Here is a 19,520-nt window from a genome sequence, read left to right on the forward strand (position 1 = left end):
TTGAATTTCTCAAAACCATCGTACTTAGTGATAGAGAGTAAGCATATGTCGAAGTATAATTCAGCCAACGTCTAGGTATCGGTTTTAACATAAAAATAACAGCCTACAGCGAAATATGTCATGAAATTAACCTCTCTGCTTTGCATACTGGCTCTATGAAATGTGTTTGCCTCTTTCTATCAGCGGCGAAGCAGTCCATTATAAAATCCAAACTTCCCTTAACTTTATCACAGTTCCGGAATGAAAAACAATTTTTTAACCATCAAAGGGCTGAACCGTAAATAGTACCTAGAGTAATTTTAGAGGAAACAATATCTTTTAGAACAAGTGTACAACTTGTACTACTCATTTACCCGAGGAAGTAGGGTGGGAAGCTGGTTTCTGTGTAGAACACTGAAGCGATAATTTTCAGTGCGATAGCTGCTCACACTCTGACGTTCATGAGAAAGAATTGAACAATGACCTGCTTCACAGTGAGGCATCTATCAGCGAATCTGACGTAGCTGACCTCTGTTTCTATTGTACACACATTATCTCTGGAATCATTGTATTTACCAATAGAAATAATAGCAGTTGATCCTTAACAAATAGACTCTCAAAATGCTATTGCCTTCACGACTAGCGAAATGATCAGTATTTCTGTGTCGCTTGTTTAATAAGTCATTTAATAAAATCGGTACTGAAAACATCTGAACAAAACCAGACTGTACTATCTGAACTCTTTCATATAGATACCGTGCACAAATGCCAGCCACATGGACGATACGAGATCTGCTAGAACCGTCACATAGCATGCAGAGGTATCACGGTCTCTAAGATTACAGGAACTCTATTTCACCAACAAGACAGCTACTTACAACGTAATTGTTCTGCATTGTAAATAGATGTTTACAATTTACCTCATACGTAAACGGCCGAACTGCTAAGCAAAAGTCTGAGGCAAACATTCCGCGGCAATGAGGCGTTCGTTGCATTCGCAGATGCATATTTAATGTTTCATTATTAGAGCCATAAAGTGATCACAGATGAGGCTCAATGGGAGGAAAATCGTTAAATTTCCAACTGCCAGCTGTGTCTAACAAGTGAAAGATCAAAAAATGCAGCCTTTGAGGAAATGAAGAATAATTTCTGCATTTCATCGACCCCTTAATGTGGGACGAAACAAAATAGAAAATATTAAAAGAAATATTATTTATTGTAGACAAGGAACACAAATGCGTGTCACTTTCTGACATGACGTCCACTATGGACAGTGCAAGTTTATCAAATCTCATACAGTTTCTGAATTCTCATAGAACTAGATTCGTTTATAGGACCAAGTCTCGAACCATAGTGCGCCGTAGCTCTTCATCAGAAGAGACATTCTTTGCTTCTACAAGTAGTTCGAAAATATGGAAATCATGAAGGTAAAGATCTGTGGGGGAAAAATTCAAACGTCATGTCTGTGACAGTCGTAACGGCTGCACGTATACTCGTGGGAGTGCAATGTCATGTTGCAGCAAAGCATCTACGGACAAAAGCCACATCACAAGGGTGTACTATTATTTCGACAGATGCTTTTCTCGTGCTGTAACGTGACGTTCGTGATCTGGACGCCAAACAATTTGGGAACATCTGACTTCATTTGTATTGCTGCCAGGAAAAAGAGTTATTACCTATCTGACCCCTTCTTCGGGGAAGAATTTCAGTCAGAGACTGAGGAAGAAAATATTGTTTGTTCTTGGTTCAATATGCTTGTGCAATAGTCCTACTTGCTTTATTCCTGGACCAACGGTTCTCAGTCTTCAACATTGTGCCACTTAAGCATATCGACACCCTGTTAAGAGCAAAGTTTCCAACATACAGGCTACTGGCGGCCATTTTCGCTGTTTATATTATGCGTTACGGTTTTCAGTTGTACTCGTAGTTTCCATTAACCGGAGATAACGAGAAATTTGAAGAGATTTTTTTTCAACAGCTGTGTTTTACTTGTGTGTTTGTCTCAGCTGGTCGTGAATAGAGAAAAGGGGAGGATTATTGTGCAAACAGAAATGTAGGGCAGCAGAGTTTGTTGCAGCACGTGTCGCAGATATTGGGTCAGAGCAGGCAGGTCTTGCATGTCGACGTCGGCGGCTAGCAGCTGCGCTGCACTCAGTTTCATTTTCTCGACAGATCGCCCATCGGCAATACGACGAGAATAGTCCGAGGTCGGCAGACGAAAACAATATACTCCTCTTATTGTCTGTTATTTATCTTTAGATTTTGTAACTTACATTATGTGCTATTTAAATTGTAAGAATTGCTGCTGCATATGTTACAGTAAAATTTCACCATATATAGATTAGCTGAAAAGTTATTTTGTGGAATAATTGGGACATTACCTGAAGGATGTCAAGCACGCTTGTTACGTGTCCACTAAGGCCACTTTAGTCATTACCACACTCTTCCAATACTTTTTGATGGCCACCTGCTTTTTATTCGATAGCAAATATTACAAAATTATCGATAGCATAGCCATGGTTTTCATTTACCGCTGTTGTTAATTGTACTAAGGAAAAATTGGTGAACGAGATTTATACTCCGCTTTCATTAAATATGACAAGAAATCGCCTTAGTGATGAGCGATTATTTTTAGCACTTACACACAGAATTTGGCTGTATGCCAAGGTTTTCATTATTGTGTGTATCTGTACGATGGACTTCCGTTGTGGCGATCAGATCAAGGAAACAATAAAAACACTAGCCACTGAAACGTTCCGCAAAGTTTTTGACGAGATTCATTCTATTTAACTCCCTTAATGCTTCTTGATCTAATGACGTCTATGAACAAGAAACAATAAACTGCATGTAAAAACTCTGCTTTCCCGCATCAACTCTGTTTCTATCCGTATGTGTACAACATGTTCTGCCCTATTGGAGTTAACAGAACTTGGACGATCGCTTGAGCGCATGCAGATCTTCATCTAAATTAATCCAGTTCCCGTCATGCAGTTCAGAAGAAGTCCATCAAGGACAGTTTAATACCGAGAGCTCAATTTTTGGTAACGAAGGCGTGGACTCTGACTTGAAGCTTTCAAAGAATGGCGTTAGTTATGGTGGATTTAAACCACTGCAGATTACATTCACGTTCGCGATAAAACGAAGGCGTATGCGATCTCTGTCACAGCACTCTATTTATTGTATGGTTATACACCAAGCAATAATGGACCTATACAGCAGTAGTCCAGGGTTCTAACGACAGTGTTTCAACGTAGTGTACACAATGTGCCATGTGAATGCGGTGAAAATTAAATAGGGCACACTATCAGCACCGCGTCGAGTACTGCAGTGAATTTGTGAGGAGTGCTGCAGTGAATTTGTGAGGGGCAGCCAAGCGAAAACGAGACAGATGCAAAAAAAGTAAATAAACTGTTTATTATTTCAAAGATAATACTCATAACTATTAATGAGTTTATCCCACTGTGAGACAAGACGGTCAATGCCTTCATGGAAAACAGTTTTCGGTTACCTGTGGAACCATGATTGCACGCAAGCGTGCATCTCTTCGTCCGAAGAGCCACGAATGTCTTTCATCAGGATTCACGGCTCCAAAAATGTGGAAATCACTTCGGGAGAGTTGGGGACTGTACGGAGGATACGTAAGGATTTTCCAGTGAAACTTCTGGACCGTAGTCGAAACAGCCTTGGTACCTGAGAAGCCCTTACACTTCGTCGCCATGGAATTTCTAGTTCTGAAAAAAGGCAATTGTGTCCGTGGGATTGCTTCCGGCGAGGACCTACACGCCTGCTTATAATGATCTTTTGTAGGCAACGGGAGACATTTTTCCATGAAAGCACTGACCTTTGTGTCTCACGGTGGGGTAAATGTATTGACAGTTATGACGATTACTTTTGAAATAATAAACAGTTTACCTACTTTTCTCCATCTCTCTTATTTTCTTTTGACTTAGCACATAAAAAATTTCCTGATTAACTGCTGCATATTCTGTCTCATCCCTTGCAGTACGATTCCTTATTTTATTATTTTTGTATAGTCACTGGATTGCCTTAAGCTTTACCTTGTCGTACGCCTTTTCATATTCGATAAATATATAATAAATTAGTAATGTAAATTGCATTTTCTTGGTTACTTGCACCAAAGTTGAAAGACAATCATAACACGTACCTTGACAAATAGAAAATCTCTTCAGGTGTATGAAAATCCTTTTTATTGGACTCACGACCACTTTCGTGGTTTTACAATCACATCTTCAGGTGATCGTTAGACATAGACACATATACGTTATATTTACCTCATAGTATAAGTCCTCAGTCTTAAAATGTAGCTGTAATAGCAATGCTGGGGCTATGTGGTAGACTCAACATTCACTGTCAATCGAATAGATTGCCTGAATAACGGTCAGTTTCCGGCTTAGTCGCTTTTACTGTTCCTTCCTATTGTCAGCAATCTTATTTTATTTCTAGACACTGAATTTCCTCCAGTGGAAATGCAGCCTTGGATCTATCACTGGTTGCAGAGTGTAGCTCTCGGTGACTTGTTTCTATTTTATCCTACATTTTATGATGTCGTTTAATTAGGTAATGTTCTTGTGATTTCGCCGGTAGTGACACAGCGCTTTATTATTTTTATTTGACCGTGCCAGATGATCGGGGATCGAATGATTACGTACAGATTTTATTTTTGACATTTCACCTCTTTATCAACCTAGCTTTTACTCTAAATTGACGACGAGTGTTGGGTCTTCCTTATAACCTCCTGCTGCTCATCTTACAACCCGAGATATGTGAGTACCTGCTATTACGGCTACATTTTGAAGGGAAAATACGATGGATATGTGTTTATATCTAGATGATCACCTGAAGTTGTGACTGCAATGACATGAAAGCAGTCGTGAGTCCAATAAAAAGAATTTTCATGCAGCTGAAGCAGTTTTCTATTTTCCAAGATGCATATTCGCAGCTGTGGTTGCTATGATTATATAATCATAACATGCTTTACATTTTCTAAAACCATGTTGTACCTCTAACATATGTGCTTCTTTTGTTAGTATTAAGAAGTATATCGACAAACAAAGCAACAGTGACGGGATATCAAGGACTGGAACCCATAGTATTAAAATTGTTCCAGATTGAAGAATAATCGAACAAGTGTGAGCATTAAACCATTTAGGGTGTTATTATAAATTGCCGAAGTCTGTTGATGTATAGCAAACATTGGCCAGATTCAGACATTTCTCTGGAACAATACAATGTACACTGAAATACAACTTACGGAAAGAAATATTAACTAAACTATACAAAGTAATAGCGTTGACGTTTCTGCTGTATGGTAGCGAAAGTTGGATCCTGACATCTAATCGATTACGGCGAATCGAATAATCAGAGATGAAGCCCCTCCACTTTGTAGCGAGATATTCGTTATTCGACCAAAAAGAAACACTAATATTAGACAACAATTACATGTTGAGTCCATTACAAATACACTCCTGGAAATTGAAATAAGAACACCGTGAATTCATTGTTCCAGGAAGGGGAAACTTTATTGACACATTCCTGGGGTCAGATACATCACATGATCACACTGACAGAACCACAGGCACATAGACACAGGCAACAGAGCATGCACAATGTCGGCACTAGTACAGTGTATATCCACCTTTCGCAGCAATGCAGGCTGCTATTCTCCCATGGAGACGATCGTAGAGATGCTGGATGTAGTCCTGTGGAACGGCTTGCCATGCCATTTCCACCTGGCGCCTCAGTTGGACCAGCGTTCGTGCTGGACGTGCAGACCGCGTGAGACGACGCTCCATCCAGTCCCAAACATGCTCAATGGGAGACAGATCCGGAGATCTTGCTGGCCAGGGTAGTTGACTTACACCTTCTAGAGCACGTTGGATGGCACGGGATACATGCGGACGTGCATTGTCCTGTTGGAACAGCAAGTTCCCTTGCCGGTCTAGGAAAGGTAGAACGATGGGTTCGATGACGGTTTGGATGTACCGTGCACTATTCAGTGTCCCCTCGACGATCACCAGAGGTGTACGGCCAGTGTAGGAGATCGCTCCCCACACCATGATGCCGGCTGTTGGCCCTGTGTGCCTCAGTCGTATGCAGTCCTGACTGTGGCGCTCACGTGCACGGCGCCAAACACGCATACGACCATCATTGGCACCAAGGCAGAAGCGACTCTCATCGCTGAAGACGACACGTCTCCATTCTTCCCTCCATTCACGCCTGTCGCGACACCACTGGAGGCGGGCTGCACGATGTTGGGGCGTGAGCGGAAGACGGCCTAACGGTGAGCGGGACTGTAGCCCAGCTTCATGGAGACGGTTGCGAATGGTCCTCGCCGATACCCCAGGAGCAACAGTGTCCCTAATTTGCTGGGAAGTGGCGGTGCGGTCCCCTAGGGCACTGCGTAGGATCCTACGGTCTTGGCGTGCATCCGTGCGTCGCTGCGGTCCGGTTCCAGATCGACGGGCACGTGCACCTTCCGCCGCCCACTGGCGACAACATCGATGTACTGTGGAGACCTCACGCCCCACGTGTTGAGCAATTCGGCGGTACGTCCACCCGGCCTCCCGCATGCCCACTTTACGCCCTCGCTCAAAGTCCGTCAACTGCACATACGGTTCACGTCCACGCTGTCGCGGCATGCTACCAGTGTTAAAGACTGCGATGGAGCTCCGTATGCCATGGCAAACTGGCTGACACTGACGGCGGCGGTGCACAAATGCTGCGCAGCTAGCGCCATTCGACGGCCAACACCGCGGTTCCTGGTGTGTCCGCTGTGCCGTGCGTGTGATCATTGCTTGTACAGCCCTCTCGCAGTGTCCGGAGCAAGTATGGTGGGTCTGACACATCGGTGTCAATGTGTTCTTTTTTCCATTTCCAGGAGTGTATATTTGAAAGGTACTGACTGACTGGAAAGACCATATGTGAAGTATGTCTAATAACAAAAGCTACAATACAATATAACCCAACAGGAAAGAATAACGTTGGACGTCCTTTAAAGAGATGGCGTGAAGAATTATGAAGTGGAACAGGCCAAAAGGCCTAATTCTTAAAGACGATTGTGATGATGATTATGAAGATGAGTTCCAAAATTTCCGAAAGTCAGTGACATCAGAACACAGCCATACAAAGAATCGTAAGGTCAGCCTTGAGGATTACAAAATTTTTATCTCGAGCTTTTTTTTCGCGAGCTGTTAATTATTACGATTCTACAGTAAAAGAAGCGGAGACGTTGTGGTGTCGAAACAGTTATCTCTCAAGATTAGTCTTCGAAATGATTAAATTCATTCCTCTTTTTATTTTTCCTTATTTCGTACTGTTATCTTTGTATTGCTGTTACGATGTTATGCTACGTATTGTCATTGTCCAGTTTATGTATAAGTCCAGTTCCTTTCAGAGAATTCTTATACAACAGTTTCATATTTAGCAGCCATACAAAACGGCTCGCTCGTCGAAAGATCCGCAACTAAAGACCGGAAAGTTGCCCAAGTCAGCCAATACCCAAGAAAGGAAACACGAGTAATCTGCTGCACTACAGACCCACTTTACTAACGTCGAATTACAGTAGGATCTTGGAACATATACTATGTTCTGAAATTGTGGGTTACATCGAAAAAAAAACATTTATTAACAAACAGCCAACATGGAGTCAGAAAATATTGTCCTTGTGAAACGCTAATAGTTCTTATCACGTGGTAGTGTTGTCGAAGAGATGTCAAATTGATTCCATGTCTTTAGATCTCCAGAAGGGTTTTGACACAGTTCCTGACAAGCGACTTCTAGTCAAATTACGTCGCTATGGAGAATCGTCTCAGTTGTACGTCTGGATTCGTGATTTCTTGTCAGAAAGGTCACAGTTCCTAGTAACTGACGGAAAGTCGCAAAGTAAAACAGAAGAAATATCGGGCGTTCCCCAAGGAAGTGTTATAGGACCTCTGCTGTTCCTGATCCAATCCACATAAACAATTTAGGAGACAATCTGAGCAGTCTTCTAGATTGTTAGCACATGATGCTATAATTTACCGTCTTATAAAGTCATAGGATGATCGAGAGAAATATCAAAACAATTTAGACACGATATCTGTGTGTTGCGAAAAGTGGAAATTGACTCTAGAAAGTGAAAAATCTGAAGCATCTACACGAGGACGAAAAGTAATCCGCTAAATTTCTGTTATACGACAAATCACACAGATCTAAAGGCTATAAACTCAACCAAATACATAGGAATTACAGTTACGAATAACTTAAACTGGAACGATCACAGGGGTCGTTTTGTGTGGAAAGCAAAACAAAGACTGCAATTTAGTGACAGTACACTTAGAAAATGCAACAGGTCTACTAAAGAGGCAGCTTACACCACGCATTACCGTCCGCTTCTGGAATATTGCTGTGCGGTGTGGGATCCGCATCAGATATGTGTGACGGGGGATATCGAAAAAGTTAAAAGAAGGGCATCTCGTTTTGTATTACCGCGAAACAGGGGCGAGTATTCCACTGATATGATACGCGAACTGGGACGGCAATGTATAGAGCAAAGGCAATTTTCTTGCGGCAGGATATGCTCATGAAATTTCAATCACCATCTTTGTTTTCAGATTGTGAAAATATTTTGTTGGTGCCCACCTGTGTTAAGAGGAATGGTCGTCATAATAAAATAAGAAAAATCGAATCTCGCACGGAAATATTTAACTGTTCGTTCTTCGTGCGCGCTGTTCGACAGTGGAGCGGTAGAGAAATAGCTCGAAAGGGGTTAGATGAACTTTCTGCCAAACACTTAACTTTGAACTGCAGAGTAACCACGTAAATGTAGATGTGTAGATGTAGATTAGTTATTACGTGATGAATCTACATCTACATCCATACTCCGCAAGCCACCTGACGGTGTGTGGCGGAGGGTACTTTGAGTACCTCTATCGGTTCTCCCTTCTATTCCAGTCTCGTATTGTTCGTGGAAATAAAGATTGTCGGTATGCCTCTGTGTGGGCTCTAATCTCTCTGATTTCATCCTCATGGTCTCTTCGTGAGACATACGTAGGAGGGAGCAATATACTGCTTGACTCCTCGGTGAAGGTATGTTCTCAAAACTTCAACAAAATCCCGTACTGAGCGTCTCTCCTGCAGAGTCTTCCACTGGAGTTTATCTATCATCTCCGTAACGCTTTCGAGATTACTAAATGATCCTGTAACGAAGCGCGCTGCTATCCGTTGGATCTTCTCTATCTCTTCTATCAACCCTATCTGGTACGGATCCCATACTGCTGAGCAAATTTCAAGCATTGGGCGAACAAGTGTACTGTAACCTACTTCCTTTGTTTACCGATTGCATTTCCTTAGGATTCTACCAATGAATCTCAGTCTGGCATCTACTTTACCGACGATCAACTTTATATGATAAGTCCACTCGTAATGCGTACTCCCAGATAATTTATGGAATTAACTGCTTCCAGTTGCTGACCTGCTTTATTGTAGCTAAATGATGAAGGATCTTTCTTTCTATGTATTCACAGCACATTACACTTGTCTACATTGAGATTCAATTTCCATTCCCTGCACCATGCGTCAATTCGTTGCAGATCCTCCTGCATGCGTCAATTCGTTGCAGATCCTGCTGCATTTCAGTACAATTTTCCATTGTTACAACCTCCCGATATACCACATCGTCCGCAAAAAGCCTTAGTGAACTTCCGATGTCATCCACAAGTTCATTTATGTGTATTGTGAATTCCTACGACACTCCCATGTGGCACACCTGAAATCACTCTTACTTCGGAAGACTTCTCTCCATTGAGAATGACATGCTGCGTTCTGTTATCTAGGAACTCTTCAATCCAATCATACTATTGGTCTGATAGTCCATATGCTTTTACTTTGTTCATTAGACGTCTGTGAGGAACTGTATCGAATTGTACGGTATATCCATATTCCGTGACGTAAAGTGCCTAGTGCGATGCAAGAGAGACCCTCAGGGCTCTAATCGGACAAGAGTAAACCACCGAATAAATTAGTGAATAACCAAACAAGCGCTGAGTGCGTCGCTGCACAGGCGGTCATCGTTCGGCCGTCGGCAGCTGGGCGCGCGCTGCCGGTTATGCGCGATTTCTGGGGCAGACGTGTCAGCGGTTGTTGATCGTAAAAGCTGAGCTGCATCCTGACCCACAAACCGACTCGTATACAGTTTTCGCGAAGCGTTAACAGTCGCAGCTACGGAAACCGAGAGCGCTCACCAGTCCCGCAGATTGGCGCGAACCGCGTGCCATATAACGAAGCCCTACTGTTTGTTTCCTGTCAGGATGTTGCAAAGGCAGTCGCCAACGGAAATGTATCGAGCCGCAACTCGAAACAAACTATCGGCACGGCAGCTCTGCACCTCCAGGGGACACTGCTGAGAATTGTTATGGCTTCAACATTCTCTACAGACTGTGGCGGCTGAGCCGTGAGAAAATAATTTTGATCACTGCCAGGTCTACGACAGTCGGATCCACGAACCGAAGATACTGTAATGTAAGGGTAATAGAGTGATTTTGTTTCTCGTTTTCCGTTTAAAATACTAAAAATAGCCGAGAGATTCTAGGCGCTTCAGTCTGGAACCGTGCGATCGCTACGTTCGCAGGTTCGAATCCTGCCTCGGGCATGTCCTTAGGTTAGTTAGGTTTAAGTAGTTCTATGTTCTAGAGGACTGATGACCTCAGATGTTAAGTCCCATAGTGCTCAGAGCCATTTGAACCAATTTACTGAAAATAGTTGAAGTTATTGAGTTTGTTGGGATTTAATGGCATCGTAACGAAAGCAGAGCTGCCTTGGGGAGGGTGCGAGTAACTATATGCGAAACCGGTGGTTAATTGGTGTCATAATTCTCAGTCAATAGCACCCTTTAGCGGCGCGTATTACCATTTGAACAATTATAAAGGCTACCGTGAACAATCATACTGTGACTGATTAGCAATTTGCAAATCATTAGAGCACTGGCAAACTTCAGTATGAATGTGGAATAAATTTAACCGTTAATACACGTATGTTGGGTCCAGGCATTGCTAGGAAGTGTCTTACATACCAGATCGACGAACAAAGTAAAATGATATGCACCGGTACAATTATTCTTTCAAAACTATATTTTGGCACTTTAGATTGAAGAATTTTAATATTCGTATAAGAAAGAGACACGTTTTCGTTTGCGCAACATATTCACATTTTGCAACGAAACCTGTTCTCTGTGTTAACAATCCCATAACCATGCACGACCGATGAAAAGTAAATTATAAAGGAAGGAACGCTACAGCGTTAGGCCCGAGCTCTTGTGCCATCTCTTATGATTTCGTTAACGATGTCACGTTTAACTCTAATCTTCTTTCCTTGAGAAATGATACATTATTCCTTTTTTTTGTAAGGGGTGGGGCAGCTTCATTCACCACTATAAAGCCTGTCGATTTTCACAACACTGTATTTAACTTGCGAAGTTTTCAGCACAAAGGAAACATATTTTTTATCACACAATTAATACATTTTGACATATACTCTATTTATGTATGCCATGGACTTCATTGTGATATCTTACTTAAATAAAGTGGCAACTAATTGACATTTTCTGCCTCGTTTTTAATTCACGACGTACGGACATAGAATACGGCGTTACGTTTAATAGTTTAAATTCTACACTAAACTATATCCAGACATGACATTTCTAAATTTTTCGCTCTTCTTATTGGTGGCGATAGTTTTTTAATATATTCTACTAAATTTACGTTATTACTTGATTTCGACGGTACTTTCGTAATTAACGAAATATCGGAAATAAATAATCTACTATTTTTGGGATATAAATGCCAACGGGAATAGTGGTAACAATAGCTTAAAAACGATATGTTCTGACGCTTATGATTCGTTCTGGCCATTTGAATTGACAGCGTTTTAATAAAACCCTGATAATTACTACTGTATGTTTCTAAAATGAATGTAAAATATGAGAGAGCTGGTAGACTGGGTCATAACAAGCAACTTTCTTGTAGGATCCATGCTGTATCCCTTTGCGTTCGGCGCTAGGCGTCATTCACAGCAACGCGCCTCGCCGGGAAGGTAGGCATACAGCCCACCATCCTAGTCCACACGGTAGCAGGTCTGAAGGGCAACGTTTTCAATTTTTTTGTGACATTAAGGTGAAAGAGAGACGCGGTTGATGTTTCACGAACGTTTTTGCAAACAGTAACAAAAACTGCTCGAAACTGCTTCGTCATGCTTGAATATACGCCTTGCAACGGCGCCTAAGCGATTGTCGCACTCTTTCAAACACACCTGACAAAATAGAGTTTACATCAGATGTGTCACGATTCGCGAAATCAGCTCTACATCGGTCTCGAAAGCTGTTCGATGTATACAACAAATTTCAAGCGTCCAGAGACGAAAAAATCAAGGGCCATCAAACCGCGAAAATGTGCAAGCCATACAACAGGCCCACCGTTCTATCCACTTCTCACCGAAGGTCTCATTAAAATGACTTCGCGACGCATCAGGGGAATAAGTTCCATGTTACTAGAGGGGGCTGTAGAGGGTAAGGCACAGACTGGAATACCTCCAGCAAATAATTGAAGACGTGGGTTGCAGTTGCTACTCTGAAATGAAAAGGTCGGCATTGGAGGGGAATCCGTGGCCGGCCACATCAACCCAGTCAGGAGGCCGATGACGAAAAGAAAGTATCTTCGAAGACACAAATATGTTACAATACCAGCTCCAAGATCATTTGTGTCCAGGATGATTTGGTGTAGCCTACACAGGATATGAACACTCCACACCAGCTAAGGCTACCTGACACATATGGGTGACAGTAGATTGACCTGAATGTGAGGCAGCAGAATGGATCACGGACCACACCATCCTACAGTGCTTCGAGAGGAGAGACCCTGAGAAGTGGAGTTTTATTTCTTAGCGAACTTCAGTACCTAAGAGCTCGCGCCACAGCTGTCACTAGAAACCAGGTCCAGAGCCGTCTGTGGGCCGGCGACGAGGCGTTTTTACGTCAGCTAGGCTGGACCCACCTGTCTTGCCGTGCGCCTGCCGCAGCTCGTCCAGCGCCTTGGCGCTGCACAGCGGCGTGTCCACCTCGTACGTGTTGTTGAAGAGGCTGTAGTCCACCTCGTACTCGCCCGTCTCCTTCTTGAAGGTCACCAGCGGCTCGAAGCGGTGGCCCCACAGGATCTCGCTGGGCAGGTACGACGACCGCGCCTGCGTCGTCATCCCCGTCGACTCGATCACGCCTGCACCACACAGTCACCACAGGCGTCAACAAACTGTGCTCCTCCCGTACAGCATGTAGGTATACCATCACCATACAACTAGTCAACTAGCCATTGCTTCTAAAGACGCAAAGTAAGACGAAGCACTTGTCTATACAGGGTGGCGAAAAAGAACTCTATAACAACTTCAGGGTAGGGTAAACGACGTGGAATTGATCAAAATTTTTGCGATAAGCACAGGACGGACTTTTACCGGACTGGAACAACGACGATAGACTGTCAGCCAATCAGCGACTAGCGTGAAACTATCTTGCATCAGTTAATATCTGTTATGCTAACGAAGTATTTAAATTGGCTGAAGATAATTGTCTCAGTTGAACCGACAAAACTAGGCAAACTTTAAATTTCCATCCCTAGTTGGTTAAGTTGGTCTCAAATTTTACGTGATGTTTTCTGGGTAAAAGTCCGATATTAAATCAGCTACCGTAACATCATCAATTTATTAAGAAGATAAACTGCACTGCAGAAACAGCATTGCAAGAAATAATAAGACGGGGCGTGATTCGTGCGTGGGTAGCTCAGATGGTAGAGCACTTGCCCGCGAAAACCAAAGGTCCCGAGTTCGAGTCTCGGTCCGGCATACAGTTTTAATCTGCCAGAAAGTTTCATATCAGCGCACACTCCGCTGCAGAGTGAAAATCGCATTCTGCAAAAATAGTCAATATGTTTTACTTAGACGTGCAGTATTACCAATAATGAAATATGTAGGCCACATGTTTTAGTTTTTGGTAAGCTACAGAATGAGTCAACTTTTATTCTAACAGAATCGCAAAAGGACAACGACCACAGCAAAAAAAAGCAGCAACTCTGACAGAAAAAACCGCGCTGATACTCACACGAACAGTTTCGCTTGTCGGACTAATTTCTGCGAGTATGTGCCAAGCAAGATCGTAAGAGATGGAAAAGAGCCACCGTGGTACAACAACCGAGTTAGAAAACTACTGCGGAAGCAAAGGGAACTTCACAGCAAACATAAACATAGCCAAACCCTTGCAGACAAACAAAAATTACGCGAAGCGAAACGTAGTGTGAGGAGGGCTATGCGAGAGGCTTTCAATGAATTCGAAAGTAAAGTTCTATGTACTGACTTGGCAGAAAATCCTAAGAAATTTTGGTCCTATGTCAAAGCGGTAGGTGGATCAAAACAAAATGTCCAGACACTCTGTGACCAAAATGCTACTGAAACAGAGGATGACAGACTAAAGGCCGAAATACTAAATGTCTTCTTCCAAAGATGTTTCACAGAGGAAGACTGCACTGTGCTTCCTTCTCTAGATTGTCGCACAGTTGACAAAATGGTAGCTATCGAAATAGACGACAGAGGGATAGAGAAACAATTAAAATCGCTCAAAAGAGGAAAGGCCGCTGGTCCTGATGGGATACCAGTTCGATTTTACACAGAGTACGCGAAGGAACTTGCCCCCCTTCTTGCAGCGGTGTACCGTCGGTCTCTAGAAGAGCGTAGCGTTCCAAAGGATTGGAAAAGGGCACAGGTCATCCCCGTTTTCAAGAAGGGACGTCGAACAGATGTACAGAACTATAGACCTATATCTCTAACGTCGATCACTTGTAGAATTTTGGAACACGTATTATGTTCGAGTATAGTGTCTTTTCTGGAGACTAGAAATCTACTCTGTAGGAATCAGCATGGGTTTCGGAAAAGACGGTCGTGTGAAACCCAGCTCGCGCTATTCGTCCACAAGACTCAGAGGGCCTTAGACACGGGTTCACAGGTAGATGCCGTGTTTCTCGACTTCCGCAAGGCGTTTGACACAGTTCCCCACAGTCGTTTAATGAACAAAGTAAGAGCATACGGACTATCAGATCAATTGTGTGATTGGATTGAGGAGTTCCTAGATAACAGAACGCAGCATGTCATTCTCAATGGAGAGAAGTCTTCCGAAGTAAGAGTGATTTCAGGTGTGCCGCAGGGGAGTGTCATAGGACCGTTGCTGTTCACAATATACATAAATGACCTGGTGGATGACATCGGAAGTTCACTGAGGCTTTTTGCAGATGATGCTGTGGTGTATCGAGGGGTTGCAGATGCCAGACTGAGATTCATGGGAAGAATCCTAAGGAAATGCAATCGGTTAACAAAGGAAGTAGGTTACAGTACGCTTGTTCGCCCAATGCTTGAATACTGCTCAGCAGTGTGGGACCCTCACCAGATAGGGTTGATAGAAGAGATAGAGAAGATCCAACGGAGAGCAGCGCGCTTCGTTACAGAATCATTTAGTAATCGCGAAAGCGTTACGGAGATGATAGATAAACTCCAGTGGAATACTCTACAGGAGAGACGCTCAGTAGCTCGGTACGGGCTTATGTTCAAGTTTCGAGAACATACCTTCACCGAAGAGTCAAGCTGTATATTGCTCCCTCCTACGTATATCTCGCGAAGAGACCATGAGGATAAAATCAGAGAGATTAGAGCCCACACAGAGGCATACCGACAATCCTTCTTTCCACGTACAATACGAGAGTGGAATGGAAGGGAGAACCGATAGAGGTACTCAGGGTACCCTCCGCCACACACCGTCGGGTGGCTTGCGGAGTATGGATGTAGATGTAGATTGATTGGCTAATACACTATTGCCCTAGATCCACAACGATGCGTTTTCTACCTGTGGTTATTTGTAAATTTTGCATGATAAGATGTTCCCTATCCTGCTGTGGCTGTATATGGTCGTTTCTCTCCACCGCGTATTTTCCTTACTGTTCTCATTTCATTTGTCGTACCCATCCCATAATGAGTCTACATTATGGGATGTATATACCCTTTACCTTTATGATGGCTTTATCTCTGCTGGGGACACTTCCAATGACGTGTATGAATGTCTGGAGGAACAGCAGCCCATTCTTCCTCAAAAGCCGCAACTAAAGAAGGTAATGATGTTGAACGGTGGGGTCTGGAGCGAACTAATCCCAAACGCGCTCCACAGGGTTCAGGCTGGGTGTCTGGGCAGGCCAGTCCATTTCAGGAATGTTATTGTCCACAAATCGTTGCCTCACATATGCTGCTTTATGACAGGATCCATTGCCATGCTGACACAATCAATCATCCTCTTCGAAACATTCGTCTACTATACACAGAACACAATACTGTGAAAACTGGTTATACACTTCCCCAATTAGTGTTTTTTTTTTTAGCACAATAAGGGGTCCACACCGTAACCACAACGATCACCCCCATACCTTAACCACCTCCTTCGTACTTCACTACAAGCACTACGCCAGATGGCAAATAACATTCTCCAGGCATTCGCTAAAACTAAACCCTTCCATCGGATTGCTAGAGTATACCATGATTCATCACTCAACATCGTACATTACCTCAAGCGTCGCTGACCACTGACTAAAGAAATTGGCGGATTATAAGGAGCTGGTCGACCATCTTACACCATCTTTTGATCTCCCTACGCACACTATTGCTCTAGCTGGACCGCAGGTAGCATTCTGGAACTCACGAGTGATTCCTTCCGCTGATTTCAAGCGATTTTATACAACCAACCTCCACAGAGGTTACCGGTGGTTTGTTCCGGTGGTTTGTTCCTTCGCGTTTACACTTCACAATCATATCACAAACAGTCGACTTCGGCAGGTTTCGAAGGGTTGAAATGTCCCTCATGGATTTGTTACTCGTATTACATTCAGCAACTAGCCCACGTTAGAAGTGACTGAGCTCTCCCAACCATCCAAAGCTGTTGCTGCCTGTCTACTGAGAACACTCTGCGCCTGCGTCTCCAGTGACACCTACTGATCAAATTCGCATTACATAGGGGTGCCCGTATGTCTTTGATCAGACAGTATAGTACTCCAGGCGTACATTACCCCGTCCACCATTGATCGATGCATCAGTACTAGCAGTAGGGATTTCGAAAATGTCATGTCAGGAAGAGTTTCATGTGGAATGCTGGTATGTTCTGTTCTGTGCGTACTTCTTTAATTGTTTCTTCGCAGGAAAGGTTGACTTAAAACACTTTTACCAAAAAACAGAAATGGTTTAGTGGGACATGTGCTATGTCGTACAGGAATAGTTTATTTCGCATGAGCAGGAACAGCCGAGGGTAAAACCTTTAGTGCAAGGTAAAATGGTTCAAATGGCTCTGAGCACTATGGGACTCAACTGCTGTGGTCATCAGTCCCCTAGAACGTAGAACTACTTAAACCTAACTAACCTAAGGACATCACACACATCCATGCCCGAGGCAGGATTCGAACCTACGACCGTAGCAGTCGCACGGTTCCGGACCGCGCGCCTTTTTTTTATGAATTAATTAATTTATTTTACATATATTTGTTCATATCACATATGACGCCCTCCAGGCGAAAAAAAAAATTATGTGGAATTACCATCAGTAACATATAAAATAGAAAGGGAATTATAGGAATTAAAGAAAACGCCCTCCTGGCAGAACAGACAAAGCAGCATCCGCGTCCCGCCAACTTGTGGGTAGACGCACACCGAATCCCAAGGCAGTCAGGCATGTTCCAGGCACGTCTTCACGAAGAATATTGCATTTTCCGGTACATGGGACTGAGTCCTGGTATTACACACTCTCATTGAAGTCATCTTCTCATACCTGGGACACCCCAGCTGCAGGGGGGATCGAAGAAGGCACTACCCAAAAAGTTGGCATAGTACTGACGGTATCGCGGATGGTGCATGAGAAAAGTAAAGCGATCTTGCAGGAATGTCCAAAAATCAAGAACACTCTTATCACCTTCATGGAACAAATAAGAGATCGAGAGACCTTTTATCCAGATCACAGCGTTGGTCTTCGTACTTGGGAAGTATGTGTCATCTGGGAACAGAAGAGATTTCGGTGTAATGGCATGGGGAGCCGTACGTAGAAGAAAGGCAAGCATCTTCTGAATCAGCTGCCACACCTCTGCAGAAGATCCACACATCAGTCGATGTTCGTCCGTATCAAGCGTTTGACAGCGAGGACACAGCGGCGAATCTGTCATTTTTATGGCATGTAGACGAAGTTGTGTCATGTATTTTCCATTAACGACCAAATACCAGGTCGCACGTGCGCTCGTGTCTAGGTATATATGGTGTACAGAACGCCATACCACGGGCCATGCGATCGTAGGATATCGCCTTTCCACAACATTCCGAGTGTGATTTCTCATCATGATTCGGTAAACATCACGTGCGATAGGGGGTCTGGTACTAGGCAAGTCGGCATGGACATAACTGTATTCGATGAAAAAGGTCCGGATATGTGAGAGAGGGGAAGAAATATGGGCTACTGCAACGGGTGCCACTCGAGAGGGAGGGGCCACTTCATCAATCAGGCTTCCCGATAATCCGTTTCGGCGGCGGATCCACGATTTAACCATCGTACTTACATAAAGGGCAGCTGCTCTCGCTCGGACGTTGACAAGGCCGAGGCCGCCATCTCGAGGAGGAAGTGTCAGCGTGTCGTAGCGGACTTTGAAGATAAGACCCGCGCTAACAAAGTAGCCGAACGCCGCCTGAAGTCTGTGTGCCATTGCCTTTGGCATCGGTAAAATCTGTGCTAAATGGGGTAGTCGCGAGACTAGATGAGTGTTAACAAAATCCACCCTTTGTAACATGTCCAATGCTCTCAGGAGGTTGCCACGAACGTTCGTGCGGATAGCTTGAAGCAGGCGTTTGTAGTTAAATGAGATCGTGCGCTGTATATCACGCGTGAAGGTGATCCCCAAACATTTGAGCTTGTCCCCTAATGGCAATGGTGCCACACTCTCAGCTGGAAGGCCTCTACCGACGGACATAGCACTAGATTTCGTCAGGTTCACACAGCTGCCCGCAGCAGCCCCGTACTGGTTGATCCACGCCAGTGCCTCTCGCACTTCATCCTCCGATAGAACCAAGAACACCAAGTCATCTGCATAGGCGCGGCAGATGAAAGAAGTCCCCCTCATTGTTATGCCTGTCAACCGGCTCCTCAAACCGTGTAATAGTGGCTCAAGGGCAATGGCGAAAAGCAGCATCGACAGCGGACATCCTTGACGGACCGACCGCATGACGTTAATAGGGCCCGCCACACGGCCATTGACCAGCACCCGCGACGTGGCACCTCGGAGAAGCCGCAAGACGAGGTGTATAAACCTGTGGGGAAAGGCCATCCGTCGGAGTACGTTTTCGAGAAAGTCATGACTCACTCTATCAAAGGCGTGGTCGAAGTCCACTGTCACTAAGGCACCACGACTGCGACAGGTCATGGTCAGGGCTATAACGTCACGGTA

The 19,520-nt window shown here is 43.9% G+C and overlaps 1 protein-coding gene across 6 annotated transcripts in view; it reads right to left on the reverse strand.

The window, feature by feature from the left end:
* Positions 1-19,520, reverse strand: part of LOC126335539 (inward rectifier potassium channel 4-like) — a 1,139,778-nt gene that overhangs the window by 248,785 nt on the left and 871,473 nt on the right. For all 6 annotated transcript variants that reach the window (XM_049998924.1, XM_049998921.1, XM_049998925.1 and 3 more), the window contains one exon: positions 13,023-13,241. In XM_049998924.1, the coding sequence (XP_049854881.1) occupies positions 13,023-13,241 (219 nt within the window). The remainder of the gene's footprint in view (positions 1-13,022; positions 13,242-19,520) is intronic.

The sequence above is a fragment of the Schistocerca gregaria genome, chromosome 2 (assembly GCF_023897955.1).
Source record: "Schistocerca gregaria isolate iqSchGreg1 chromosome 2, iqSchGreg1.2, whole genome shotgun sequence".
Lineage (NCBI taxonomy): Eukaryota > Metazoa > Arthropoda > Insecta > Orthoptera > Acrididae > Schistocerca > Schistocerca gregaria.